This window comes from Rissa tridactyla, chromosome 2 (genome assembly GCF_028500815.1).
Source record: "Rissa tridactyla isolate bRisTri1 chromosome 2, bRisTri1.patW.cur.20221130, whole genome shotgun sequence".
NCBI classification, from domain to species: Eukaryota; Metazoa; Chordata; class Aves; order Charadriiformes; family Laridae; genus Rissa; species Rissa tridactyla.
In genome coordinates, this window is record NC_071467.1 from 121,237,889 (window position 1) to 121,263,948 (window position 26,060).

Here is a 26,060-nt window from a genome sequence, read left to right on the forward strand (position 1 = left end):
CAACAACAATAACAAAAACCTGGCAACACGGAGTGGTGTTCAGTGGACTTACGTGAGGATTGGAATGGTGTGAATTAAATATTTGTACTCTAAAACACAGAGCAGAAATATTAAAAATTCTTTGTATCTTGCATATCACTGAGTTGTTAGGGGAAGGGACATCAGAAAGGGCAATTCTCTAGCGCTCAGACCAGCATGTCACATAATACATGAAGCAGAAATGAAAACTGGAATGGTTAACTTCAGTGAAGAGATTAAAAGACCACAGGGTAGAATCATTCCAGATAATAATGCCATGAAAACAGAAGAATAAAATGTCTTTCTGTAATACCGAATTGTATTTTCAGCTGAAATGCTTCAAATGACAGTGTATCTAGCATAGACTATTTTAGAGTATAAGGAAATTGAATAGTTTGTTTCCAAACAGAAGTAAATTGATTTGGTCAGGTAACAAAACTATTATGGGCAATAAGCAGCTTTGTGGGTATAAGGAACTGCATAATCACATGGCATTCATTCCTGAGGGAAAATGATATTACCAGAACAAGAGGCATTTTCCTTGTGGTGAATTACAGCAGGAAAGAAAGTGGGACAAAACACAGTCTAATGGATTAAGTAATTTGACTAAGCCTTTGCTCTTAATGTGGTTCTGTGACCTACTCTGTGTTCCTGGGAAAGTCTACCCCTGGCTCTCTGCTTCTGCCTCTCCTTCCTCTGCTGCCGATCAGCCCAGGACTAACTATTTGGATCTCAGATGTTTTTTCTAACAGGGTGTGACTCCGCTTCCTAGAATAATGGCCCTTCTGCTAGGGGGAGGAGAGGAGTCACGAGGGACATCATTAAAAACACAATAGCAGTCCTGGGTGTCCTATGCCAACACACGATGTTTTATATAAAATATTCTGATACAAGATTTCTTTAAGAAATGGTTTTCAAATACTGGGCAAGGAAAAAAAAGTGGTCAGACATGATTCCTAGTCACTAGTTGATGGTTGTGACCCACCTCACACAGCATTACAATTTGAGTGCTAATTGGAAGACAAGAAATCAATTCCCTTTTTGGTCACTGAACACCACACTTGCAAATAAACACAACATTAACATCTACACAGTACGTGCAATCAAAATGCCTAGGACTGGTTGCAAAACACTGAAGACAGTGTGAAAAATGGACACCTTCTGGACAGAACTGACAAAAATAAGTGAATTTAAATCAAGAGACGTGTTTCATAAGTCAAACTGAAGCCTACTCAGCTCACTATTGGCAGAGGAAGATAAAGATAAGCAGTTGGCTCCCATGGTAAATTGTTGCGGGGAAACATATCTTTAAATGACTGCGTATGAAAAATTAATTAACTGTCACATCAATGAAGCATTCAAGATGTGTTTCCAAAATAACAGTAAGCCTTTCATGCCTGCAGAAAATATTGTTTTAAGAGTCTTGCTCTCATGACAGAAAGACAGCATTTTTATGGATAAGCACACAACAGAAAAAATATTATCTAGACTTCAATGTCGAGTGGCCTCTGAAAAGAAAAAGTGAAAACACTTTTTCTTTTCCATGACAGTCTTGGAATTTGGCAACAGAATAGCAAAGAGGACATATGTGAGTGATCTACAGGACATTTACAGTTAAAAAACAGCCTGTTGGAAAGTTGGCGCTCACATCAGAAGCAGGGTAGGACATGATAGTCCCAGTGTATTGTATTTTATTCCAAAAAAAGGCTTACAGAGACTGTGACTTTGCAGCACCAAGGTTGTCCCCAGCTAAAATATAGCTTCAAATTCTACAGGATGAGGTTCTAAAAAAATCAGATGTTAATTTGGTAGAAAACACAGAGGTAACTAGATAGAGAGAAACCTTCTGCTCTCATCAATATGACCCCTCCCTTTCATATATGTAATTATGTTTTCAACACCAAAGTCTCAAGGAACAACATCACAATGAAAACAAGACTCATCTCCTTAAAGCCACTAGTCGACTCCCATTTCAACAAAGTGGAGCCATATAAGCAATTTAGCTTGTACTCCCTCATATAGAGCAACTAGTATTTTCACTCTTTTTTACTGAGAAGCAACAATTTGTTTGAATTCTGCCAGTATTTATTTTCAAAAGGACAATAGGAAATAGCAAAGTGAGGGACAGAGGGAGATGAGGAAGGCTGCTACGGGTAGGAAATCAGCGTCATCTCCTTAGTCTACCAGACAGGTCCTCATCAGGAAGGGGGAAAATTTCTGTGGGTGGGGGCTACACTGTAAAAACGAGCTGGGTGAAAAAATACCTTCAGAGAGTTAACATCCTTCACCCCTCTCCTGCTTTCCACCCAGCACCCCTGCCGGTAAGTTCAGAGCAAGGGCAATCAGACCAGAAAGCAGGAGCTTAAGCTGGTTTCATGACCATTGATCTGCTCAGTGCAAAAGGCGGCAGCTATACTTCCCTTTCTCCACATCCCCCTAAAAATATCTGAAGTACAAGGGAAGTGAGCTCATGAAAATGCACAGCTGTGTGGGAGATGGGAAATTTTTGGCAGTTGACAGAGGAAGGAATGGTAGTTTCAGAGAAAGAAGCGAGCGAGCAAGGGAACCTCCTGGGATTTGTCTGTTACTGGGAAGCCTGTCACCGGGAAGTCAATAAGAGGGCTTACGGGAACACACACTTGAGAGGTATTAGTTCTTATATATTACTTAATGTGTTTAAACCGCCTACTTTTATCAAATCATTCCACTGGATTGTGAAAATCAGTCTGTTTACTTTGCTTTTGAATTAAAGTATTCAACTACAATTATAGAGATCGGTTGACAATGCACAGGAGGTTGTAGGGAGTCAGAGCATGAACAACAAAAAGGTTAACAGACTCAAAACAAACATCCATACCATCACTGCTCTTGAAAGCAAGCCCTTATAAAAAACCACTGTGCTACAGCAATTGGAACAAGATTTACACCTAGAAAGGAGACTAAGGAGCAAAGGCAGAAAACCTCTCTAAGACAGGTTTTTGCCAAAGAACAACTAGAATTCCTATGAACTGAAATTATGATAATTATTACATTAATAACATAATTCATACTTCATAATTTCTGCATGACCAGATCTGTGACATTTCTTCACTTTTTTTTGTTTTAGCTTACTATAATAAAAGTGTCAAGTCCTTTGTTAATAGCTTGTTATAGATATCTACAACAATTTATTAGGTATAACTGCAGAATTTATCACGGTTTGGAAAAAATACTGATGCAGGAGAAGTGCCTTTTCTCCATTACTGCTAGGAAGGTGGAATTATTAGAAAGCTAATATTTTATCAGTAATAATTAAGTTTTATGGAAATTCTTTATTTCTTCTGTCTCTTAGCTATATGTATCTCCTTTTCTGGTCAATACCATGTACTGAAAAGTAACTTGAAAAATCAATGTAATGAAAAGCATTCAGATGGCAATCCTCAGTTGGTTACACATCCAGTACTTTACAATTAAACAACACAGCATGTTTTCACTATATTACTTACTGGAGGACCCTTAGGTCCTGGTCTCCCTTTCTGTCCTTTTTGACCGTTAATGCCTTCTCGTCCCTAAAAAACAAAGTATACAAAAGAGTTCAGTTAACACACACAAAACCCATTAGTGCTGGGTTTTTTTTTTTCCTTTTGTGAATAATGATAATGTTTACCTGCGGTCCTTTGTATCCTTGTTTTCCTTGCAAGCCAGACTGACCAGGCTGTCCACGATTGCCCTGTTTTTAAATGACAACACATCACACAACACAGCAAAAATAATCCAAAGACAGTACTCCTGAAACCATGCAGTGATGATGTTCTTGAAATAAAATCATGTGTGTGGACAATATGACAATACTGTAGTCACCGGGAAATACTTGCTAAGCACTAAAAGCAGCACCTTCTGCTTTTGAAGGCCTAATGCTGAAAACTGATACAAAAAAATGAGGAAAGAAGTTTTATGTATCTAACAATACTTACTTGCAAGCTATAAATACCTAAAATTTGCAGTATTATCTGTGCAACATTTGGAACATACTCCTGCAGGTGTTTTAGTGTAATAGCATGAAGCACACACATGAAAAGTCCAGATAAGGCTCCTGGATCAATTAAAAAAAATGTTTCTCAAACATATCTATTGCAACTACATTGAATTCTTTTTCTCCAAAATTCTTGATTAGGCTGCTACTTGGAAAAGGGCAGAAATAAAGAAAAGAATAGTTCTTACCTCTGGTCCCCGTTGTCCCCTTTGTCCTGGTATTCCCTAAGACAATGTAAAAAAAAAAAGGCTGTGAGGCCAAGTTAGGTATCATCTGAATGCTGTTAAAAGTGGATAACTTGTTGCAATTACTTCATTAAAACTTTTCAGCTAAAAGATAAAAAAATGCAAAATTTTTGCTTTTTTAAAAAAAAAAATAACGTAGAAAAACAGCAGTCCAGTTTTGGCCTCCAGTGCCATCCTGAATATCGCTTAGGAAAAGGTATTTTTATTTAACAATAAGAGTATCACTACTCACCAAATTAAATATTGCTATCAAAAGTGCATGCAAGGCAGAGGCTTAAAAACATTCTCCCACTGAATCAAGCCCAAGCAAGTTAAGAACTACTTTTCATTTTCACTGTGTACAAACTTTCTCTGTTAAAGGAACTTACCGGGTTGCCTAGGCCTCCTGGTAAGCCACGTGAGCCTTCTTGTCCTCTCTCACCCTGTACACGAAAAATTTAATTTCCTTAGCATCATTGCAATTTCTCCGTTCTTCTTTTGTCCATTTTTCCATGCCAAATTTTTAAGACTGACAAAAACTGTCTTGCAGGACTTCCCCATGAAAACATTCTCTGTCAAAGTCTTTCAGTAAATAGCATTGACCATCAAAAGCAACCAGTTACACATCCCTGAATGGGCCTGGCTGATAGCACTATCTAAGAACTGGTGAATACCATTACAGCTCTTAGAAAGATTCCTGCAGGCCTTTGTTAGGAGCACAGGTCTGAGGGTTAGAGAGTTGGCAGATTCCTGGCTCCGCTCCTAGTCTGCTCTTTGATATTGGGCAAGTTACTTCCTTTTCCTGTACCTCAATTTCTTCCTTTGGTGCAGTGACGATAATGACACAGACCGCTTGTGAGAGCAATGCTGGAAAGCATTGCACAAGAGGCAAGCATTGGTACTGTTATATCACAGGAAAAAAGGCTCACCCAGTCTTTTAACTTTCCCTGAAAGCAGCGAGGGATTTACACCAGGCCCTTTTTCTCAGGTCTCTCATCTGCACGACAAGATCTGGTTTTAGTTCACTCTAAGTGCAAGCAGGCTTGTTCCTTTTCCATGGAGGTAGCTGAGCTTCCCCCGCAATTGATTTCAGAAGGAAAGGAGAGTATTCAGTTCCCTTGCCAACTGTCCAGGCATGGGTCTTAGATGGAGTTTAGGAGCCATGCCGATATTTGAGGCATCTGTGAATATGGTTGCGCTTGTGAATCTGAACAGTTAGAGCATATGTTCATGGAGGAACATGTCTTTGCTATCTGTACGTATGTTTCACATGAATTCTGATAGTGTTACATGTGGATGCTGCTAAAGGCAGTGCTCTCTCTGTGGTTGTCTGTGTGTCTGACTGCACTGGTGTCCTCTATGTGTGCATATCTCTCTAGAATACAGGCTGAACCTCATTACTTGCCAAAGCTGCAAACAGGAGCTGCAGGAGCAGCATCCATTGGACTGGGACAGAAAGACCCTCTAGGTCTTAGTGTGCACTTGACTGGGCTTCAGTGATTGGGAAGGAGGAGTTCTGAGGTCCCAGAGCCCATGGGATTCAATGGCTACCATAACATCTTCTCTTAAAATTGCAATGATTTGCACAGTGGACTCAGATCAGCTGTTTGTCATTGCCTTGCGGGTTTGATACTGACAGTGGTACTCATTCCTTTCCAGTGGTATTTCTGATCAAAGGTGTTTCAGATGTTTGTTAGCATCATATTTCATAAGTGATAAGTTCCCATAGCCTTGGCAAAGATATATTTTAAATAGTGCAGATAGGAAGGGGAAACTGTACAACTGGTAAGCAGGTATCTTACAGAAATTCCACATATTTCTAAACAATTACCTCTTCCCCCTCTTCTCCTGCAAAGCCTCTTGGTCCTGTTATTGCATTGTTCAGTCCAGGGTTACCCTGAAATAAAGAAACACCTCCCAGTAAGGATGTTTATTCTTACAAAATATGAGATGTTAAATAAACAAGTCAGTCCTTAGTCAATACATATGATTTCTGTCACCATTAGAAGGAGTTCAGTTTAGAAAGAACAGATCAAGGATTTGGTAGTACTAACTTCTTAAAAACTGTAAAACATTCTTCTTTAGCAAAACAATAGAGAGATTTACATATATGAAGGGTTAATAAAAAGCCTATGTATTAGACATGCTACAGTCATTGTGATAGCACGTGAACACACTGGAAGAACACTTCCGTTTTGCCCTGGTGCACAGGAGACTATGTATGAAGACTTATGAGCCCACATAAGAAGACAGTCAACATCTAGAAAATAACAATGCACTTGAAAAAACATACAGGATCTCCTCGAAAGCCCTTCTGGCCACGGTCTCCAGGGGATCCTCTTGGTCCTGGACTCCCCTGAAAGCAGAACATACCTCAGTAGGAACCTGAAACAATACTTTCATGAAGGAATTGCCAAGTTCCAACCTTTCAACCTTCGTTTTTAAGTAGTTTCACTCTCAGTTTCTTTCCCAATTCCACTCCCCAAAAAACCAGAAACCTGGAGGTTCTTGGACACGAAGCAATATAGAAACAGGCACTGTGCTCGACATTTTGTTTCATGTTTTGGCTTTGGGGTTTTTTTTAACTAAGGAATAAATTCAAAATACTTATTGCAACTAAACAGAAATTATTCCAAATATCAAAGAACTTTGTTTGTAGACTACATCATTGAAAGGCGTATGCTAACATACATTTCATGTTTTGAATGTAATGGTGCATTTTCTGTGAATAACCAGAGTCTTCTGAGCAGCAATCAACCCTGTGCCTCCTTGGGCACCTGTATAAGGGCAGAAAGAATAAGACGCTTTCTTCTGGAAGTGAAGTACCAAGCAGTTATTTGAGAGTATTGTTTTCCAGGCTTGAAACAGGTTTCCAGTTGCTGCTCCTGCAAGCTCAAACTTTCCATGCTCAGACCTGCATGGTGGCTGCCCACCAGCCTGCTGTTCCTAATAGCAGGCATTGAACTGTGGAGGCTAAACTGTAACTGATCGCTTGAATGATCACCTTGGTTCCCACTGAGGATTGTTTTTATCACATGGACCAAGTCAAAATGTTTGGTGTCTACCAAGCTGGGGTTTTTGTTTCAGTTAGCCATTCTACAAATGGCATCTCTTCAGTGAAAAGACAAATGGTCAATTCTCCAACTGTCTACTGAAGCTTCCACAAGGCAGTATCTCTTTCTGCAATTTGGAGTCCTAAGTTACACCTTGTTTCAGACGGCAAGGTAAGTGGAAAGGCAACAGGGCTGCTCCATACTTTATGAAAAATAAGTTATCTGATGTTGGCAAACACAGATAATCAAAAAACTCTCTTGTCTCGTGTATGTGAACCTGACAGGGTACTACAGAGGTAGAAGGCTTCATATCTATCTTTAGCCAAATAAAAATTAGTCGTACGCAGAAATTACTTGATCCCTCAATAAATACAAGAAAATGCCGCCCTAGAAGACTGTAAAGTACAGGTCTAATTATTTTTCAAATTCTCTTCTAAACTGAAACATCCTACAGGCAACCATTTTCTGGGTATATACCCTATTAACAAAAATACCTGCTGGCTATTCATCAGTAGCTTGCTCTTCTTCAGAAGCTAGAAGTCCTATAATACCTTCCTGATAGGAATTCAAACAAAAAATGTGCAAATAACTTTGTAGTACAAGGTCTGCTCCTTGCGCTTGAGAGTTTATTAAAGACATTTCTCACAGGGACAGTTTCATGAAATAGCCATACTATTGTTCTTAAATCCAAACCCTGACCAATAAAAGATAACAAAATGTTACCGGATATCCAATATCACCCTTTTCTCCTTTCTTTCCAGGAACCCCAGGAGATCCCTTAAAGACAAAATATGGTATATTCATTTTTATCACTCAGTAACTTTGAGGTCAAGAAGGCGAAAGAAAGAAAGAAAATAACATACCTCTTCTCCTCTAATTCCATCACTCCCATCTTCCCCATTGTCACCCTGAAATAGTACAAATGTGCATGAATTTTTTGCATAAAAAACAAGTGCACACTTACATACTTCAGTAAGAATAGGGTGACATAGACCAAGATTAAAAAAAAAAAGACAAACAAACCCAAACCCCAACCTAAAACTGAAGAAAAAAACCCCAAAAAACGGTAGAAAAACTAGACACAGGAATTAATGCTTGAACTTTCATTTCCTGTATGTTCCCTAGGCACAACCATAAACTGGGCACTGCAGCAGACATCTGCAAAGCAGCCTAAAAAAAAGTAATATTGACTTACACTCACTGACATCTCTGCAAAACTGTCAAAATCTCTATTTCAGTGCAGGACAAAGCCCTAAAGAATACTGCAGTCAGAAACTCAGACTGCCTAGAGTCATACTGTACCTTTTTTCCAACAAATCCTCGAAATCCCTGAAAAGAAAAAAGATGGCAAAAGTCAGAAAAACAGGTAATAAGAACATTGAAGGATTATTCTAAATCACAATGAAGCAGTATTTTCAGAATTCTTGTTTAACCTTTAAACCTCTTTTGCCTGGACACCCCATGTTGCCTTGTCGTCCTCGAGGTCCAGGTGGTCCTCTTGGGCCCTGAAAGAGAGAAAAGTAGAAACCAATTGCTTAAATATACGTGAGGTTTACACAAGCTGGCAGCTAATTTATCTGGTAGAGAGATCTGGTCCTGTAGTCCTGGAAAGACTTCTTCTCAAGAACTGTAGCCCCAGTAAAGTCCCTGGTTGACTGCAGATTAAAGAGGTTGCAACAATAAAGAAAAGTGCAACTGCAAGATCCTCATAATTCAGTGACCTTCTAGGAAAGATCAAATATATCAGCGGTATCCTAGCAAATGTTAAAATATTTTTAATCTCCCCTGCTATAATTTTGACTTCTTTTTAGCCATATGCATTGCTCTGTTAATATTCACATTACACTTACAATGCCTAGTCTCCAGCTACCATTTTGACAAATCTGACTCCTGTAAAAAAGTATCACTATACTAGTTCTTCTTAAATTTGAAACTACATACGAGTACAGAAATCTCCCAGAGAAGACCTAATATTTGTGGGTCTGGCTGACAGGATTTCCATGAAAAATTTCTTCCTGCCTAGTATGATGAAAGTAAAGCAAATACAATGTGATGATGCCATTATACACCTGCAGGCCTGTCTTTGGAGTACTGCATCTTGATATATCAAGACTTGCTCTTGAGCAAACAGTCTTCCAGATCAATGCCTACAAACTATTACAAACTGTCCGACATCAGCAACAGAACAGTTACTGCATCCTCCTGATGACAGCTTGGGCCACGCTCCTTTCTAACATCCATTACACTGCTATGCTACTTCCTTACTGTCACTGTAGTTATTTTTAGTTTCCACTGATGGGTCTTTGCTCATTTACATTTTTTTAAATTTGAAACAAAAGCTATATGGATGAAAACTGTTTGCTCTTTTGGAAGCAAACAAATGTATGCATCAACCTGAGAGATGGTCATCACCTTGCAGTAGATTTCCCAGTCTCTTTCCCTTTCATGTTTTTGGTTTCAGTAACCTACCAGCAACAAAAAATATTAAACCAGGTGTCCTGGTTTGAGGTAAAACAGAACCAACTTTCTGTTCAGTAATTTTACTTCTTAGCTAGGCCTCTTCCAACTCACAAAAATTCACAGCATATTGTACAGAAAATGGTTCATTCTCAGAGTGATAAGACCTGTTTACAGCTAGTGCCAAGGAATGGTACGCAGAGAGGCTCTTGCTTATACTTATTGCTATAACAACCACGGTCAGCGAATTTTGTTATTTGCCCCGCTGGAGGGTTGGAAACGGAAAAGCATAGAGGGGTCCCACCTGCAGGGAGGAGCAGACAGGACAGGTGACCCAAAATTGACCAACAGGAGTATTCCATCCCATCTGCCCCACGCTCAGTATAAAAGCTGAGGGATCAAAGAAAGGAAAGAAAGGGTCAGTGCTCTTTCTTCAGTGGCCGACGTCCAAGGAGGACTTTCTCTGTTCATCTGCCTTTCATCCTGATCTGTGTGTTCCTGACTCCAGCTCTGGAATCCAGTTCCCACCTGTTGCTGAGTCCAGTCTGGGACTTCCTCAGTGTCTGCCGGTGATGTCATCCTGGGAGCTTAATACGGTTTTGTATATACTGTATCTATTTTATTATTTCCTTTTTATTTTATTATTAATATTTCATTAAAGTAGTTTAGTTTCTTCTAAACTCATAAATCTCTTTATCTCTCCTCCTCCTCTCCATGTGTGAGAGGTGAGGGGAGAGCATCTGTTGTCGGCCATTGGCCAATTTGGCCAAAACCACAACACCTGGATCAAATCAAGAGGATATGGTTTGGATGGCCTTCAAAAAGCACATCTAATTCAGATACAAACAAAACTATCTAGACATGGATGCCTAGATCAAAGAGCTGGTCTTGACTGGCCAGAACTGGCTTATTAACTGGCTTATTAACTTAGGAAAACACACCAAAAAAAATATAATGAGGAAAACAAAAAAATGCTCTTCATAGAAGTCTTCTAGAGGAGTAAAAATAAGTTCCCAAATAACTTTGCTAAGTAGGCACCCATCCAGCCACGTATATAAGCTATTCAGGTTGTTGTAATGTTTGTCCATTATACCCCAAGAAACGTTACTGAAAATGTCACAATATTGTCTCTGTTTTAGTCAAGTGATATGAGGGAGTTCTCACCTTGAAAGGTAACAGAGCTTTGTAAGTTCACTATCCAGCTAGTTTAAATACCCTTATCTGTTTCCCTGCTCAAAAATTTCAGTTTTCACAAGCACAGGTTTTTAAAGTGTTAAAACTTACCTGTACTCCTTCATCTCCGGGATATCCTGGGTTGCCTTTAACACCATTGGGTCCCTGAAGTTAAAAGATGAGAGATAATTCTGTAATACTTTATTGACCTTGAGAAACTGTTGGGGAATTCTAGAAAAACTAAATGGGCTAATATATTGTTCTTTGCATATTCAGTCCCTCTGCTTACTCTGGGCTTCAAACACTGCTGAAAACTTGAATAACAAACAACTTCTTTCCTGATCATTTTTCTCCTAACGCTTCCCCTAATGTTACTAACAGTTTAAGTCATCAATAATGCATTATTTGTCCCACATTTGAATTTGAAGGTTGCGCAATGTTTTATTAGATGCTCCAGGGTGAACAATTTTTTTTCACTGCAGGCCCCAGGAAAAGCTCTTCCGAAGTTAAAGTGTCTCCAGCAATTAATTAAACATTTCAAGACAACACTGAGATATACCTTAATTACTGGTTCTTTAAAAGCTGATAGAAAAAAAAAAAAAACAAAATCTTGTACAAGATTCATAATCTGTCATACATAAATGTTTATTTTGCATTTTTATGAAGAATGTTTCATTGGTTTGGGTAGAAAGCAAATGTCATTGGCTACTTCTGCTTCAAACACTTTCTTCTTGAATGTCTTTTTATCAATAGTAGTCCACCAATTGTTTTTCCATCTTTGCTGGTGAGGGGCACTGGACTAGATATCTTCAAAGATCCCTTCCAACCCAAACCATTCTACGACTGTATTATTGGAGCTTCTCCACACTGGCATGAACTTGATTGCTTTGTCAGTCTGGATGAGCAAGAAAGTATGTTGAGGAAGACCAAAGAACTATTGCCATCCACAGGATAAAACCTGCTTTCTCCAAGCCATTACTTTTGACATACGCCAAACTAAGATTTGACCCGAGAGTCTGGTATCTGTCCTTGTAAGAAAGGGGTGTACTTTAAAAAACAAGCCCCAAATAGATGTTAGCCAGGAAATACTTCTGAAGAGATATGACAGAGATTTTAGAGCTTCTATGTAGATTCCTTCCTTGTGTAGTCCAGGCAGATTTTTAGAAGTCAATCTCTTTTCAGACTATTTTCCTTATAACCACAAACCTTACAAAATTCCTTAATGTTTCTGATTTTACATTGTTCTTTCATATTATTTTTTATTCCAGTCCAATTATTTTTGAAGGAGTTCATGTAACATATCTTTATAGAAGAGTTGAGAGGGCACTGTTTGCCCTGGATTCGCCTAGGAAAAAGGGATACTAGTAAACAAATAAGCTGTGGGGATAGTATCTTAAAATGTATATGATTTATGATAACTGTTTCAGGAGAGATATAATCAGCAAAACCCATTCTGAATCCAAGGCGGGCGTTTCCATTTTCCTATGATTCCACACAGACGAAAGCTGCACCAGAAACAGCTGTCCTGGGCTTTGAGTCCCAGCACAGGCTTAATGAGTGCTCCTGATGTTTCAGAATTAAATGACCCTTGTTGTATAGCACAGAGGATAAGAGAGAATATTATTTCAATCTCTCATTCCCCTTCCCCTGTGCAAAAAAGATTCATAGGCCAAAAAGCTCCTACCTGAATTCAGAGGCCTCTTTTGCAAGAGGGTAACATTTGGAGAGTAAAAATCTAGCCTGGCACAACAGCCTTTATACTGAATTCTGAGGTAGGTCTTCTGTGTGCCTAGAGTATGCTGCCAGGTGGGAGAAGCCACTGACCCTGGCACAATGTTTTATGAGAGCTTTTTGGAAAGTGAAAAGCCTTCATATATACTCTCTCCTGAGAGAGAGAAGGCTAAAAGAGAGTGTGTCTGATCCCCCAAATTTTACCCCACTTAGTCATCAGCACTGCGAAGTGCTACCCTGCAAGAGGTTCCTTTATACCTTGACTTTTGGAGTAGCAAAGTTTATTCTTGTTGTGAACTGAGGCTGCAAAGGAGCACTTTCTTCTACCGTCACTCAGTTTCCTGCAAAAACTGACAGCATTAAGCAAAATATCAGATCACAAATGCCACGCTGGCAGGTGACAGAGGCTGTGGTTTGCCCTGGCAAGGCAGGAACCCATCATCTGGCCTGGTAAAGCATTAGAAATAGCAGCAGGGCATACCTGTCCTGAGACTGCACCTGCAGACCTATCTTGGACTTTGCTTAATATTTATAATGAAAGAAGAACCAAGGATGGAAGAGATGCTGTGCAGGAGACAAGATATAAGTGTGAAAAGACTCAAGGGAATTCTTTAACTCTGGAAAAGCAGAGAAGAGCTAGAGGACAAAATAAAGCTATGGGTGCGCAAAAAATGTATGTGAACTAATACTATATCTGCCTGAGCTGTCCATTTTGTCATCTGCTGGAAGCAGAAAATCTGAAGCCTCCTGCAGCAGTGTTGATGGCTGCTGAAATACACAGGTGAGAAGCAACACCCAATGCCGAGTGACTAGTCAACATCCACAGGGATGTCCACAGGGACATCGGGACTGTATAGAAAGTAACGTTTCATTTATACAGGGGACATTCTTCCACGATATTTGCACTCCTGATAGCTTGAAAAAGTATATTCTTCAAATACCCACATGGTAGAGCATGTTTTTAGTTAAAATTAATGCACACATTTGACAGAACTCTCAGTTATTATGCAAGCTGTCAAAATAAGTTACTTAAAGTTGAATAGAATTAAATGTTACACTACTGAACTACAGTACAGAATCTTCTACTATTTCTTAACTACATCAAAGAAAAAGAATACAATAAAAGTCACAAATGTCTGAGATTTAGGAGGGTTCTGTTGCATTCCTTAACTGGAAGTCTAGTTAGTAAAAAAAAAAAAAGTAAAAATCCCAAGACAAATAATTTCATTCAAAGTATTTTTGCTTGTTTGTATGGATTAGCTTTTAATGCCCTAGCCTGTAGGATTTCACTGGCATCTTTCCATTGACTTTAATGGAAATCTTTACTATTGAAATGAAATGCAATGCCCTCATCAGATTTGGGCTCTTTCTGGAACTCCTGCAGAAACCACTTATTGCTACCCAGACTGATAAATAATGCAGCCAGTAGGAACACAAGCAGTCATTGGAACTTTCTGATGGCTCTGAATAGAGATCTCTGAAAGACACACATTTTAGGGAAAAGCAGGCAAGTTGCTAAGCAAAACCTGTATTAGAATCTTTAGATAAGCTCATCAATTTTGAAATGTTCCCCATCCTCCATACTACTCATAACTGATGACTGATTCCTCCTCCTGCATTGTTAGACAGAGGGTATATTGTTATTTTGGAAGATATACCAAAATCACGCCATAAAACATAGGTAGATAAACATCTTTACGTTATTATTTACAACTCAAACTTAGCAATACAAAGCTAGGATGCATTCTTACCTTTATCCCTTGTTTTCCCCTATCTCCGATGTCACCTTCTTCCCCAACACATTTGCAAGCCAAACAGCAGCAGGTCCTCTCAGCAATATTGTTCTTAAAAAGAAGAAGTTACTGCAGATAAAAATGTATTTTCCAAAAATTTCCTCATTGACTCTGCTCCTACTCTTACTGGAAGCACTCACCATAAGAATACAACTGGACTTTATGTTTATTAATAGCATGACTCCTTTGTTAGTCGTATTTACCAAACTTGATACTTACGGTCTGATTGTACAGTTCTTTTACATAAGATCTTACTGTGTGCATTGGTTCTTTATCAAAAAACTTACCAAGAACTTGGATAGCCTGCTAGCGATATCTGTCATGCCAATATCTAAGTGAGTTCCATATTCAAATCCTTTTCCAAACTCAATGGATCGGAAGTTTTGAACGTTGGAGGCTCCTTCCAGAGCAACAGTTATAAGACCATCCAAACCTAAGTACAATAAATATGAAAATAAATTTAAGTTCCATTGAAAAATGGTCTCTGTACCTTATCTATACATGCATCGTGATATGACTTATCCCATGCATCAGGTGAACGATACCTACTAGGAATACCAGCTGTAAAAGCCACACTTTTGATGGTATACAATTATGTAAGTGATTCAAATGAGGTGCTAATGACAATGAAAAGGCTCAACATAAAAACCTTCCTATTTGAATAATGATTAATGATTCAAAACCATATGATTGATTTGGGTGTCGACATAAATATTCACTTAATCATGTACCTCTCAGGAAAAATAAAAATTTTAGCATGCATTTCTTTTTACATTAAAATAATAACAAATATTGGTGGCTCCAAGTGGCTACAACAGCAGATCTAAAGCTGAGGTAGATGCCAGAGAAATTGCAGGTTTGAATTCTCTGTTTCTCCAGCCCAGTTTTACTGTAGGAATGCATGTCTTTACATTGATCTAGAATGACACCAGTGTGAAATCAGAGTAAGCTAGTGGCCACCAAGACACCTCCTCAGGTTGCAAAGCAAGAAGAAAAGAGGCAAAGAGATACCCTATGCCATAATGTCCTGAAGTGCTCCCCTTGAACTCAGATCATTCAGAGAGACAACAGAGAACAGTCTATCTCCTTTTGTAAGGAAAAAAAGCACAGTGAGGCAACAATTTGGTTGAAAATGCAGTTATATTGCAATTCCAGAGTGAGACTTAGGGAAGGAGAGATATGCACAGGGGAGTATGCTGGTCACAGTAATAGCAACTGAGTCCCTTCCTTTTATACATTTGTACAACACAGCTGGTAATATCAGCATATTCAAATCCAAACAAACTGAATTTACTCTGATTTAAATTCCCTGAATCTAGCAGCCAGACTGCTGACTCACTTGAACGGAGACGAGAGCAGTCTTTAGCTGAATGATGCTGCACAGTCCCAGCAAATGAAAGCAAAGAACAACAGAAACAAACAAAAAACATCCAAACCTAAGACCAAAGACATTTTAAAATTTATTTTAAAACTCAAGCCCAAATCACACTTCTACACCTAATTTGCTTATTGATATAGGACAACTGACCAACACTACACAGCATCCCAAGGAAACAGTCTTTGGTATGGTTGAGCGAGCTGTTAGGCATTATCTATACATCTTCTCATCTTTCCCATACAGCTGCCACTGTGTCAAAAGAGACCTCATGTTTTCCCCATTATTACTGCTCTGAAGCTAATAGCATCTTTGCTAATAGGACTTTTATGCTCCGTTTTACTGCCTGCACTCATCACCCTTGTACTCCACTCTTCTTGTCACTTGCCAGCTTTTCGTAAAGGAATTCTTTGCAAGGTTGTTGTTGGGAAAAGAGAGAAGAGACAATAGATATGAGACAATGGATGTCTGTATGGGATTAGGGACAAGCACACACCAAAGGGACTGGTACCAACTGAGAAGCCCCTTGCATCTCCCTTTAGCAAATCTAGCCCTTCCATCTCCAGTTCTGTTTTTCACTGTTTCATGCATGACAGTCTCCTGCACACATCAGAAGGGCTTCGCAGCTGTGACAGCTTCTCCATTCCTGCTGCCCTACCTCTCTGACCCTGGGCTCTGAAATCAGGTGCTGATGCAGACACTGAAGCCTACAGGGCAGAGGGGAAGATAACTACTCTATCTTCTCCCCACTCTGCTAGGTTTCTGGGTGATAACAGATACTGAGGACAACGCAGATGATCAACTGGTGAAACACAACAGATACATGTGGCTGTGGGAAAGTTAAACATTCTAAGAAAGATTGTTTCAGACCATAAAATCTCTAAACGGGGAAGTCATCCCAAAGAAGCATTACTATTTACTTAGCCCTGTTATTAGGTGTTTCCATCCACAACTGGCCACAGAGAAAGATAACGGCCAAGGTAGGAGGACAGTCTTATCTGGTGTTGTCAATCTCACTTCAATGGAGCTATTCTGATTTACATTGACTGAGCATATAACTCCTTTTATTTGCTGCTAAACTCCCTCTTCTCTTTCTGCAGAAAAAATTAAATACCTCTCTCACCCCATTGCTAGGCCACTGGAGAAATAAAACATTCTGACTTTTCTAAAATAGATACCTTTCTCCTTAAGTTCTTCAGATTTTTGTTCGAGTGCTTCTAAGTCATCATCCACACCATCTGAAAACACAAGTAATACCTACAAAGACATAAAAGTGACAATTTAAATCATAAAGAAGTGAAGAACAACCGTATTTCAGTCTTTCTTATTCAGTTTTGACCAAAGGATTTTGCTAAAGTCATCACATTACCTTTTGTCGGGTCTCATCCGTGTTCTGAAACGTTTCCCAAAGTGACTGCAAGAACTCAACATTAAGTTGGGATGGTCTCTTGATCACAGCACTAGACAGGTTATGCCAGATAGATTCACTGTCAATGTAGAACTTTGTGGATATTGGAGTAACACTATTCTTCACTTGAACAGCCACGCTGCTCTGTGTCTTGGACCCAACAACGCAGCTCACATCACTTAGTAACAGGAGGGCTTGCAAAATCTCAGGGAAAAGTTTTTCCAGTCTGGTCTGTCCATGAAATAAGTGGTGGCCTTCCCTCTGTGACGAAATGTCAAATCCCACAGTGACATCCACAAAACAAGCCACTGTTGGAAAAATCACAAAGAAATGCATCAAACAATTTTCATTTCAGGTAAAGAAAAACAGAAGAGAAAAAACACAACAAGGGGAGACCAATGCACATCAGCTAAGTAGGCAGGAGCCTCTGGAATCTGTCATCTCCAAGCCTCAGGTAGATGATCTGAAATGAATCTTTAGGTCTCTAATTCATCTAGAGATATGTTAATCTTAAACCCACTCAGACGAATTTTTAATTTCTAGAGAAAAATTGTGGAAATGAAAAGCATATTGGATAGATAAAGCTGCTAAAAATTCCTAAATGTCTTTAACTGAAAATGTGTTCTGTAATTATCCTTACATAACAAATCTGAGAGCCCATCCTCTTAATAGCAATGTCAGCATCCGTTTCAGAAATTATTTCACTGGAGGTACTTCTCAGTTCATCTGGTTTTGCCCCTTCTTTGCCCTTATTCCCCATCTACAGGCAATTGAGCAGGTATTATTTAAATCAGAGGGCTGTTTGGTTTTAACATGTTGTGCTGGAGAGTTAACACATAACTGACGTAGTAGTTTCATTACTTTAAAAAAATGCTATGCCTAATGTTTAAGATTTGGGTCAATACCAAATCACTTCCCTTCTTTGCCCCTCATTATACTTTTTACCTGTGCTTGCACATTCATTGTGGCATGGACAGCTCTGCACAGTTAGCAGACAGAGCAGGGGCCCCCAACTCTCAATACGCATTTCAGCATAATTTCTCACTGCATGTGAGGTAATGGGAAAACCAGAAGCAAAATGAAAGCACATGCCACAAAACAAGAAGTACTGCCACCGTGTCCCTTGTTTAGTTAGATGTGAGGTCACTCTAAACTGTAGTATGACTGAGTCACTGCATGAGTATTCTATGGGATTAATGTCTTTCTCATGTTATTTCTGTCTGCAATTCAGCAGAAGAGAAAACAGACATTTTTAAGAATTGCACCTATTGCTAGTAACGCTTTATTTCTGCTCTGCAATTGTGGTAACTGCTTCTAACTTTCTCAAATTAGTGTTTGGATGATATGGCATCAGAGTTGCTGTCAACTCAGAAGCAAAACCAATTTTAGTACACAAAGTACTTTAGTACTCAAAGTACGAAAGCTGTACTTTGAGTAAGGAAGCGGATGAAAATTATACAGTCTAAAGCTCAGACACATGTTTAAACAATTAAAACTAAAATCTTCAAGCCTGTGATGTGTGATCTCAGTCAATCAGCTCAAATTTGCACAAATGAGAACATAAGTACCTGGATAAATTAATGAGGAGTACAGTAGGGTGTGAGCTTGTAGAAAACTTACTAAATTCACAGTAACTGTTCACGTGTGTCTTTCTACCCTTCCTGAAAGGGAGAAAATGGGAAATACCTTATGTACCTGGGAAGGAGAGTATCTGCATGTGCAGCAAGGCAGAAGCTAACACAAGGCAAACTGAAGTGGGTGGTTATTTGTTTGTCAGATCATACACTTTATTCTATGGAGGGAGCAAAGAGGAAACATCCGAGTCATTTCTTTCAGCAATTTTAGAGAGATGTAGCTAATGTATGTAGTTAATTTATTCCACAGAGATCATTATCTTCATGTGAGTCAGAAGAAGTTTTCAATTCTGTTTTCAGAGTGTTGCAGAAGATCAACCAAATGTATTCTAAAGAACCACTCTAACTGGGAAGGATACTTAAAGCAGCACACAGATCTTAGAACAGTTTGGTTCGGGGATATTTACCTTTTCTATTATCCTTACAAATAACATCAACCAGTCTTTTTTTTATGGTCTTCAAGTTAGAAAAATCATCAACAGCATATTTCCTACTTGATGATCCAGTTATCTGTGTTAGCTGGGACTGATCAACATTTCCCACGCCGATGGCATATATATCAACACCTTTCTTCCTCAGGCTTTCTGCTGCTCTTGCAGCTCTACTGGTTGTTCGTCCAGCCATGATTACCACTAAAATCTGTTGGACATTTTCATGTATTCTGCTACCCTTTTCTGGTTGGAAGTTGAATTTCACTTTCTCAAGTGCATTTTCAAGATTAGTTTTGTGCCCTGTAATTTGTTTGATGCTTTGAATTTTAAATTCTAGCTCTGATATGTTTGGAAAAATGCCTAGGTTGAACTCTTCTTTATAGACACCACCGTACAGTGCAAAGCCAATTTTGGTATTTTGAGCAATAACAGCTGGATTGATTACACTTGTCGCAAAGTCCATCATTATCCTGAAGTTTTCTTCATCTATATTTCTGGAACCGTCTATTAGGAAAATAACATCTGCTTTCTTTGGACAGTCTGCAGAAGATAAAGGAAAAAATATAATTAATAAAGTACATAACTCTATGCCTATCATTAGTAATCCTGCCTCTACCTCCCACATCCTACTGGTGATATTGACAAAAAACCCCAACAAATAGATCTACAAAAGAAAGTTAAGCGCATAAAATGTAATGTACATGGAAATTCAGACATCTAGTCCCCAAACACAAAACACACTCCTGTAAGCATGTATGTTGCAGAAAACCATAGGTACATTTCCCTCTTACCTACTAAACAAAGAAAATTACATTGGCCTAACAAAATGTCCACCAGGCAAGGGCACACTTCATCTCAGCCTCATGCAAATGTCTAAAGAGGTCAGGTGACACACACACCAAAAATGCCTGTTTCTCTCCATGCTGCTTAGAAAGGGAAACTACAGTGACTAGACATGGCAGGTATAGACAGCTAAAGCTAAGTAAGATAAATCCCATCCTGCATGTATATACAAAATTGAGACTCTTCAGGATTCACAGATGAGGTGTCTCCACTGTCCGAGAACTAAAGCACGCTTACCATAGCCCAAAAAGACCAACTTCCAAATAAAGCACAGCAGCCATATCTACTTCCATTCAGAAAGATTGCAGAAGGAGAAGGAGGGAAAAAGTAGCCACTAGAAGAGCTGAACTGAACAAGCAGGAAACAGAGATTGCTGTAATTTAAATCACATTAATCAGATCAGATTATGTTATCTGTATTGATCTGATAAATGCCTTTGCAAGACTTTTCTTCAAACAGAGTTGTAGGGCAAGAGGAAGTTGAACACAACAGCCAATAGTGAGTATATACTTACCTTGTACCGAAATATCACACATATTATCTGTTATATTTGTGGTTAAGCTCTCAAGTCCTTCGAAGGTATCCACATAGAAACATTTGTCCTCTGATCCAGCCATTGTCAAAAGTTCGTTTCTATTTGCTCCTTCAACTCCAACTGCGTAGATGGTAACTCCTTTGTTCCTTAGTCTCTGGGCCGCACCATCCAGCCTGTCTTTATCATGGGATTCCCCATCAGTTATTACCATCAGCACCTGGGGAACTCCTTTGCTCTTGCGGCTGCCATGTTCTTCAGTGAAGAACATTTCTGAATGGAACAGTGCCTCTGCCGTGTAAGTTGATTGCCCTAGAGGGTCATCTCTCTGGATAGCCTCAGTAATATCCCGTTTTGTAGTATACTTATTGAGGTAGAAGAGCTCTACCGGTTTATCAGAATATTTCAGTGCTCCAAACTGTACTCCATCTGGGCCAACATTAGACTGTTTCACCAGGGCAATTATGAAGTCTTTCATGGCCTGGTACTGTGAGGACCCTATGCTTCCAGAGCTGTCCATAACAAATACAATGTCTAAACGTTCCACTCTTCTGCATTCTGTAAAAGCAAATTGAGAAAAGTGAAGACCTCATGTTAAAATTATGCAGAATCTTACTGATTATTATAACTCAAGTCCATTTCTCAGAGATCTATGCAATGTCTGTATAACTTTGCTAACTGAATGGTGTTTGCAGAGATAACTGTCTTGTTACTATCAATAAGTTGCACATATGACAGATTCTTGTTGCTTCTGAGACTGTTCAGAGTGAACTTCATGATTCCGGTAATCAGAGCAGAGTTAGACTAAACTGAATGTTTTCTTAGTTATCATAAATGCTATCCTTTTGTTCTGGACATCACAGTACAGGGCTTATAAAGCAAACAAATGGTCATATTTCAGTTGATATTGTGGAAATATTTCTATTAGCTTACAATACCTAAATCTATCCTTCCACAGGATTAACTGAAACTTTCCTCCCTCTTGCATACAGCACATTTTGTCAGTTCCTACTTAACATCTAGCAGAAAAAAATCCAAATGTTTATTTCCTATCTGAATTGAAATTGAGGCAGTGGGTTTGCCTCCTACAGTCTCAGTGTTGTAAACTATTGCTTTGAAGAGCTGGGCTAACACCCTTCCTCCAGCTTACTCCCTGGAGGGAGAACAGTTTAGTCCATCTGAAGGAGAGCATTCTCCCAGCTGCAGACATACAAAGCAGCATAGATGATAGCTGGTGACTCATTATATTTCATGCTTCCCTCTTTACACCCGATCTTTCTCACTACATAAGCTATGATGCCTTTTCCAAAACTGCTGAGAAGAAAAAATGATGCTTAGTATCTTGGCTAATTGTAGTAGTACTTAAAAAACTCTCCTTAGTTACAAGTTCTGTACAGCAGTAGCGCAAAGACATAGTCACATGTATGAACACAGGCTGTTTGGACCTCTTAGGGCTCTGAATAGATCACCTTGCATGCCTTAACGCTTTGCTCTTCTCCCCACTCTCCCCTCACCCCTAGGCGAAGAAAGGGAGTTTTGAAAGCTCAAAACCTGGATGCTGGATAGACTTCAGTACTGAACTCAAGTTAAGCCCACCTCTTTTAAATGAGTGCTATTTCCATGACTGAGGCAGCGACTTTGAATCCAAGTTTTAGCAAGCTACTATATGTTCTACCTTTACATAGCAGAGAGAGATCAGGAAGTACACGCCCTGTAAAGTCTTTTGCACTGTCACAGAAATACAGTATGCCTTAGTGCAACTGAGTTAGACAATGCATAGCTGCTACTCAAGTGCTTTTTAAAATCCTATCTATCTCATGTTTACAAGCATGGCTGACATCCATGAGAGCCCAGAGCAGCAGGACACACCATCTGCTTCTTTTTGCAGCCTGACCGCTTTCCCCATTTACACCCTCAGCTAAAGGTATCACCCCAAGAAAAAAACCAACCCAGTTCACTTAGTCATCCAGGTCTGTAAAGAGTATAAATACTGTATGCAAGCTTGCCTGCCAGTGTGGTTTAATATGACTACATTCATTTAATGTGCATATGGGGGAAAAAATAATTAAAGAAGATAATGGTGTGAATTCTTAATTGGTTTTGTCCAGAAAAGACAATATTTGAGAACACAGAAGAATAAGGAATTTCAAGCGGGATTACAAATGCACTGTTTCCAAAGACACTGATTGCACCCTAGTTGCCTCTGGCCCCAAAGAACTGCATTCAGTGACCATGTGGGCTCTTCCAACACTGCTACTCAGAAAAAAATCAGACTGAGTCATGTGAAGCTCCCTTTCTTGCCCCGTGTGAAGTCCACAGAAATAGCAGCTGAAAGGTGTGCATAATGAGATGACAGTTAGACTTCAAAGGAAGGAGTGAGTGAAGCCTTTTCTCTGTAAGGTTTATTCGCCCTAAGTGAAGACCCATACTTTTCCATGCAGGTATCTAATCTCATATACCCAAGGGAAAGAATCAGAGGCACCCATGCTCAGCTAGATCTCCAGGGTGTGAACAGAGTGGTCAGAGCCCTGTGACCCAGAGTGGTACCCTAGGAGACCTGTGAAGTGCCCCCCTCAGAGACAGAGCAATGGGATGCAGAAAATTCACATGGGACAAACTAACACTAGGAGAGAGAGACAGTCAGCTCTGTGACTGTGACACTTGATTGGTTCAGAACAAAAACCCCATGATAGCTCATGCATTACTAACTCACTGAAGATTATCATACTTACTGTCATCAGGAGGACTACTGCACATTTCAAAAATGAGGTTGCTATTTATCTGGCTTAGAATATCAAAATTTTCAACATAGAATACCCTCTCACGCTTCCCACTAATCTCTTCAAGCTGAGTTTTGTTTGCATTAAAAACTCCAACAGAGTAGATACTAATGCCCATTTGTCGGAGTCCTCTGGCAGGGGCTCCAACTTCATCTTGCGATTCCCCATCTGTGATCAGGATGAGAATTTTTTTAACTGCATGACGTGAACCACTACTGGCTTGAAAGTATTTAAGCATGAACTTCAGTGCTTCTCCTGTCAGTGTGGCGGACTGAAGGGGAGATATCCTATCAATAGCACTGAGGATATCTCTTTTGGTGGAGTAGGTGTTGAGTTTGAACTCTTCCTTTGGTTTGTTGCTAAATTGGACAAGACCAATCTGCATTCTGTCTGCACCAACATCTATTCTGTTCACCAGCTCTCTTGTGAAGTTTTTCATTTTTCTAAAATTCTCATCTCCAATACTTGCAGAACTGTCCAATAGAAACATGACATCAGCTTTCATTTCTTTGCAGGCTGTCAAGGAAAAAAAAAGGTTTTTAAGCTTACAGGTTTTTACTTTCTTTTGAGAAAAAACATAAACAGGTTAAAAAGACAGAATAACTTTAGAAACACAAAAGAAAGAAAAAAAAATCAGCACAAGCCTTTTCAAACTCTAGATTTTATTAGTTCATCAATAATTTATGACTGTGACTAAATTACTTTACGCCCTCAGATCTGACCAAGGGCATTATTATCTTCATCAGTTGGAATTCCATCAGTCAGCATTAAATCACAGCAGCAACTGAAGCAGTGTCTTAAGATCAGCAAGAAATTTCAAAAACAAAAATCTAAAGCCTGTGGCTGGTCAAGTTTTGGAGCCTGAGAAAGCTGAAAATTTTCTCTTCATTTCAGTGAGGTAGGAAATAGCAACTTGTTTTACAGAAAGAGGTGAGCCAAATGACAGATAGGTACAAATGGACAGCCTGCATACTGGTGGGTCACATTTAAGCACATTCTTTCATTAACATTTTATAGGGTTGTAAGAAATTAAGCAGGGATGGAGGTATTAGTGCAACAAAACCTTTGCTTGTTCCCTGGTGAATGCTACTGTTTAGAGAATACTTATTTCTACATCATTACTTCAAATTGTAAAACTGTCTTATTTTGACTTCTCAAATCTCAATTCTAGAATCCTATTTGAGGGATATGCTGTACCTATCTACCCCTGATAAAAGAGACTGGCTTGCTTCAGATAAGGAAAACAGCAAGCTCAATAGCTAGCTGTAAGGAAGATATGTTCAAAATTAGACACATTCACAGACCTAGTAGTTCTACAGTGATATGTGATTTTGGGCGCCTTGGACATTGGTAACTCAATTTCATAGAATCATGGAATAGTTTGGGTTGGAAGGGACCTTTTACAGATCACCTAGTTCAACCCCCTGCCATGGGTAGGGACATCTTTCACTAGATCATGTTGCTCAAAGGTCCAAGCAACCTGACCTTGAACACTTCCAAAGATGGGGTATCCACAACTTCTCTGGGCAACCAGAGAATAAGTCTGTAATATACAGGCAAGAGATTCTTGGTGTTTTCTGAACATAAGACCTTTTCATTATATTGGCCAACATTTAAGCTACACAAAAATCACCATCACCCTCTGAAAACCTCAACCGACTGACAGTGAAATTGTTCAAGCTAGAAAAAAAGGTATCTTATGTTATTAATGAAATAATTTCTCTATCAAATCAAAAGGAATTTGTTTATTTTCTGTGTTGTCAGGACAAAGTGAAAGCATGGTCTTACCTTCTATGGTACAGATCTCTCGGACAACTTCATTTTTAATGTCTTTCAGCAAGTCAAAATCATGTACAAAGTACACTCTGTTTTTCACTCCTGCAATCTCATAAAGCTGAGTTCTATTGGCTCCCCTCACACCAATGGCATAAATGTTAATCTGGTCTTCCCTGAGTTTCATGGCTGGTTCCTTCACGCTGTCCTGTGACTGTCCATCTGTGAGAACAACTAGATGGCAAGGCATTCCTGGTCTCCTGGCCTCTTCAAACAAAAGCTTCATGTAAGCTAGAGCTGCCCCTGTACTGGTATTTCCACCTATTTGCCGAATATTTTCAATCGCTTTTATCAGATCACTTGCTGAAGTGTATTTATCAAGTTTAAACTCCAGTTCATTGAAGTGTGAGAACTGCACGAGTCCAAATCGCACTTTATTCATTCCTATGTCAAACAGCCTAACCATTTCCTTCAAAAAATTCTTCATATCCACAAAATCCAAGTAGTTAAGACTTGATGAACCATCAATGAGCAAATAAATATCAGCTGCTTCTGTGTCCAGGCATCCTATGTGGAATGAGAAAGTCTCCATTACATCACTGTTGTACACATGGACAGATCACCTATCTCCACTCCTTTTGTAATATATAATAAACTAATACATTGGTAACAAAAAAGTTGGCAAACTTAACCTGCTAGGCATCTTAGGTGTGATAGCAAGAAACAAAACACTATTTATCTTCGGCTATGTGACTACTTTCCTCACAGAAAACAAAACTGATAGCTTGGAGTTTTTCAAACACCACTGAAATGCTTTTAAGAA

The 26,060-nt window shown here is 39.2% G+C and overlaps 1 protein-coding gene across 1 annotated transcript in view; it reads right to left on the minus strand.

The window, feature by feature from the left end:
* Positions 1 to 26,060, minus strand: part of COL6A6 (collagen type VI alpha 6 chain) — a 60,727-nt gene that overhangs the window by 25,676 nt on the left and 8,991 nt on the right. The window contains exons 6-24 of the mRNA XM_054190582.1: positions 25,253 to 25,804; positions 23,417 to 23,980; positions 20,667 to 21,242; positions 19,286 to 19,849; positions 17,206 to 17,552; positions 17,015 to 17,093; positions 14,749 to 14,894; positions 14,420 to 14,512; positions 11,049 to 11,102; positions 8,741 to 8,812; positions 8,610 to 8,636; positions 8,171 to 8,215; positions 8,031 to 8,084; positions 6,548 to 6,610; positions 6,086 to 6,151; positions 4,644 to 4,697; positions 4,219 to 4,254; positions 3,665 to 3,727; positions 3,504 to 3,566 (exon numbers count right to left, since the gene is read on the minus strand). Coding sequence (XP_054046557.1) covers positions 3,504 to 3,566; positions 3,665 to 3,727; positions 4,219 to 4,254; positions 4,644 to 4,697; positions 6,086 to 6,151; positions 6,548 to 6,610; positions 8,031 to 8,084; positions 8,171 to 8,215; positions 8,610 to 8,636; positions 8,741 to 8,812; positions 11,049 to 11,102; positions 14,420 to 14,512; positions 14,749 to 14,894; positions 17,015 to 17,093; positions 17,206 to 17,552; positions 19,286 to 19,849; positions 20,667 to 21,242; positions 23,417 to 23,980; positions 25,253 to 25,804 — 3,518 coding nt within the window. The remainder of the gene's footprint in view (positions 1 to 3,503; positions 3,567 to 3,664; positions 3,728 to 4,218; positions 4,255 to 4,643; positions 4,698 to 6,085; positions 6,152 to 6,547; positions 6,611 to 8,030; positions 8,085 to 8,170; positions 8,216 to 8,609; positions 8,637 to 8,740; positions 8,813 to 11,048; positions 11,103 to 14,419; positions 14,513 to 14,748; positions 14,895 to 17,014; positions 17,094 to 17,205; positions 17,553 to 19,285; positions 19,850 to 20,666; positions 21,243 to 23,416; positions 23,981 to 25,252; positions 25,805 to 26,060) is intronic.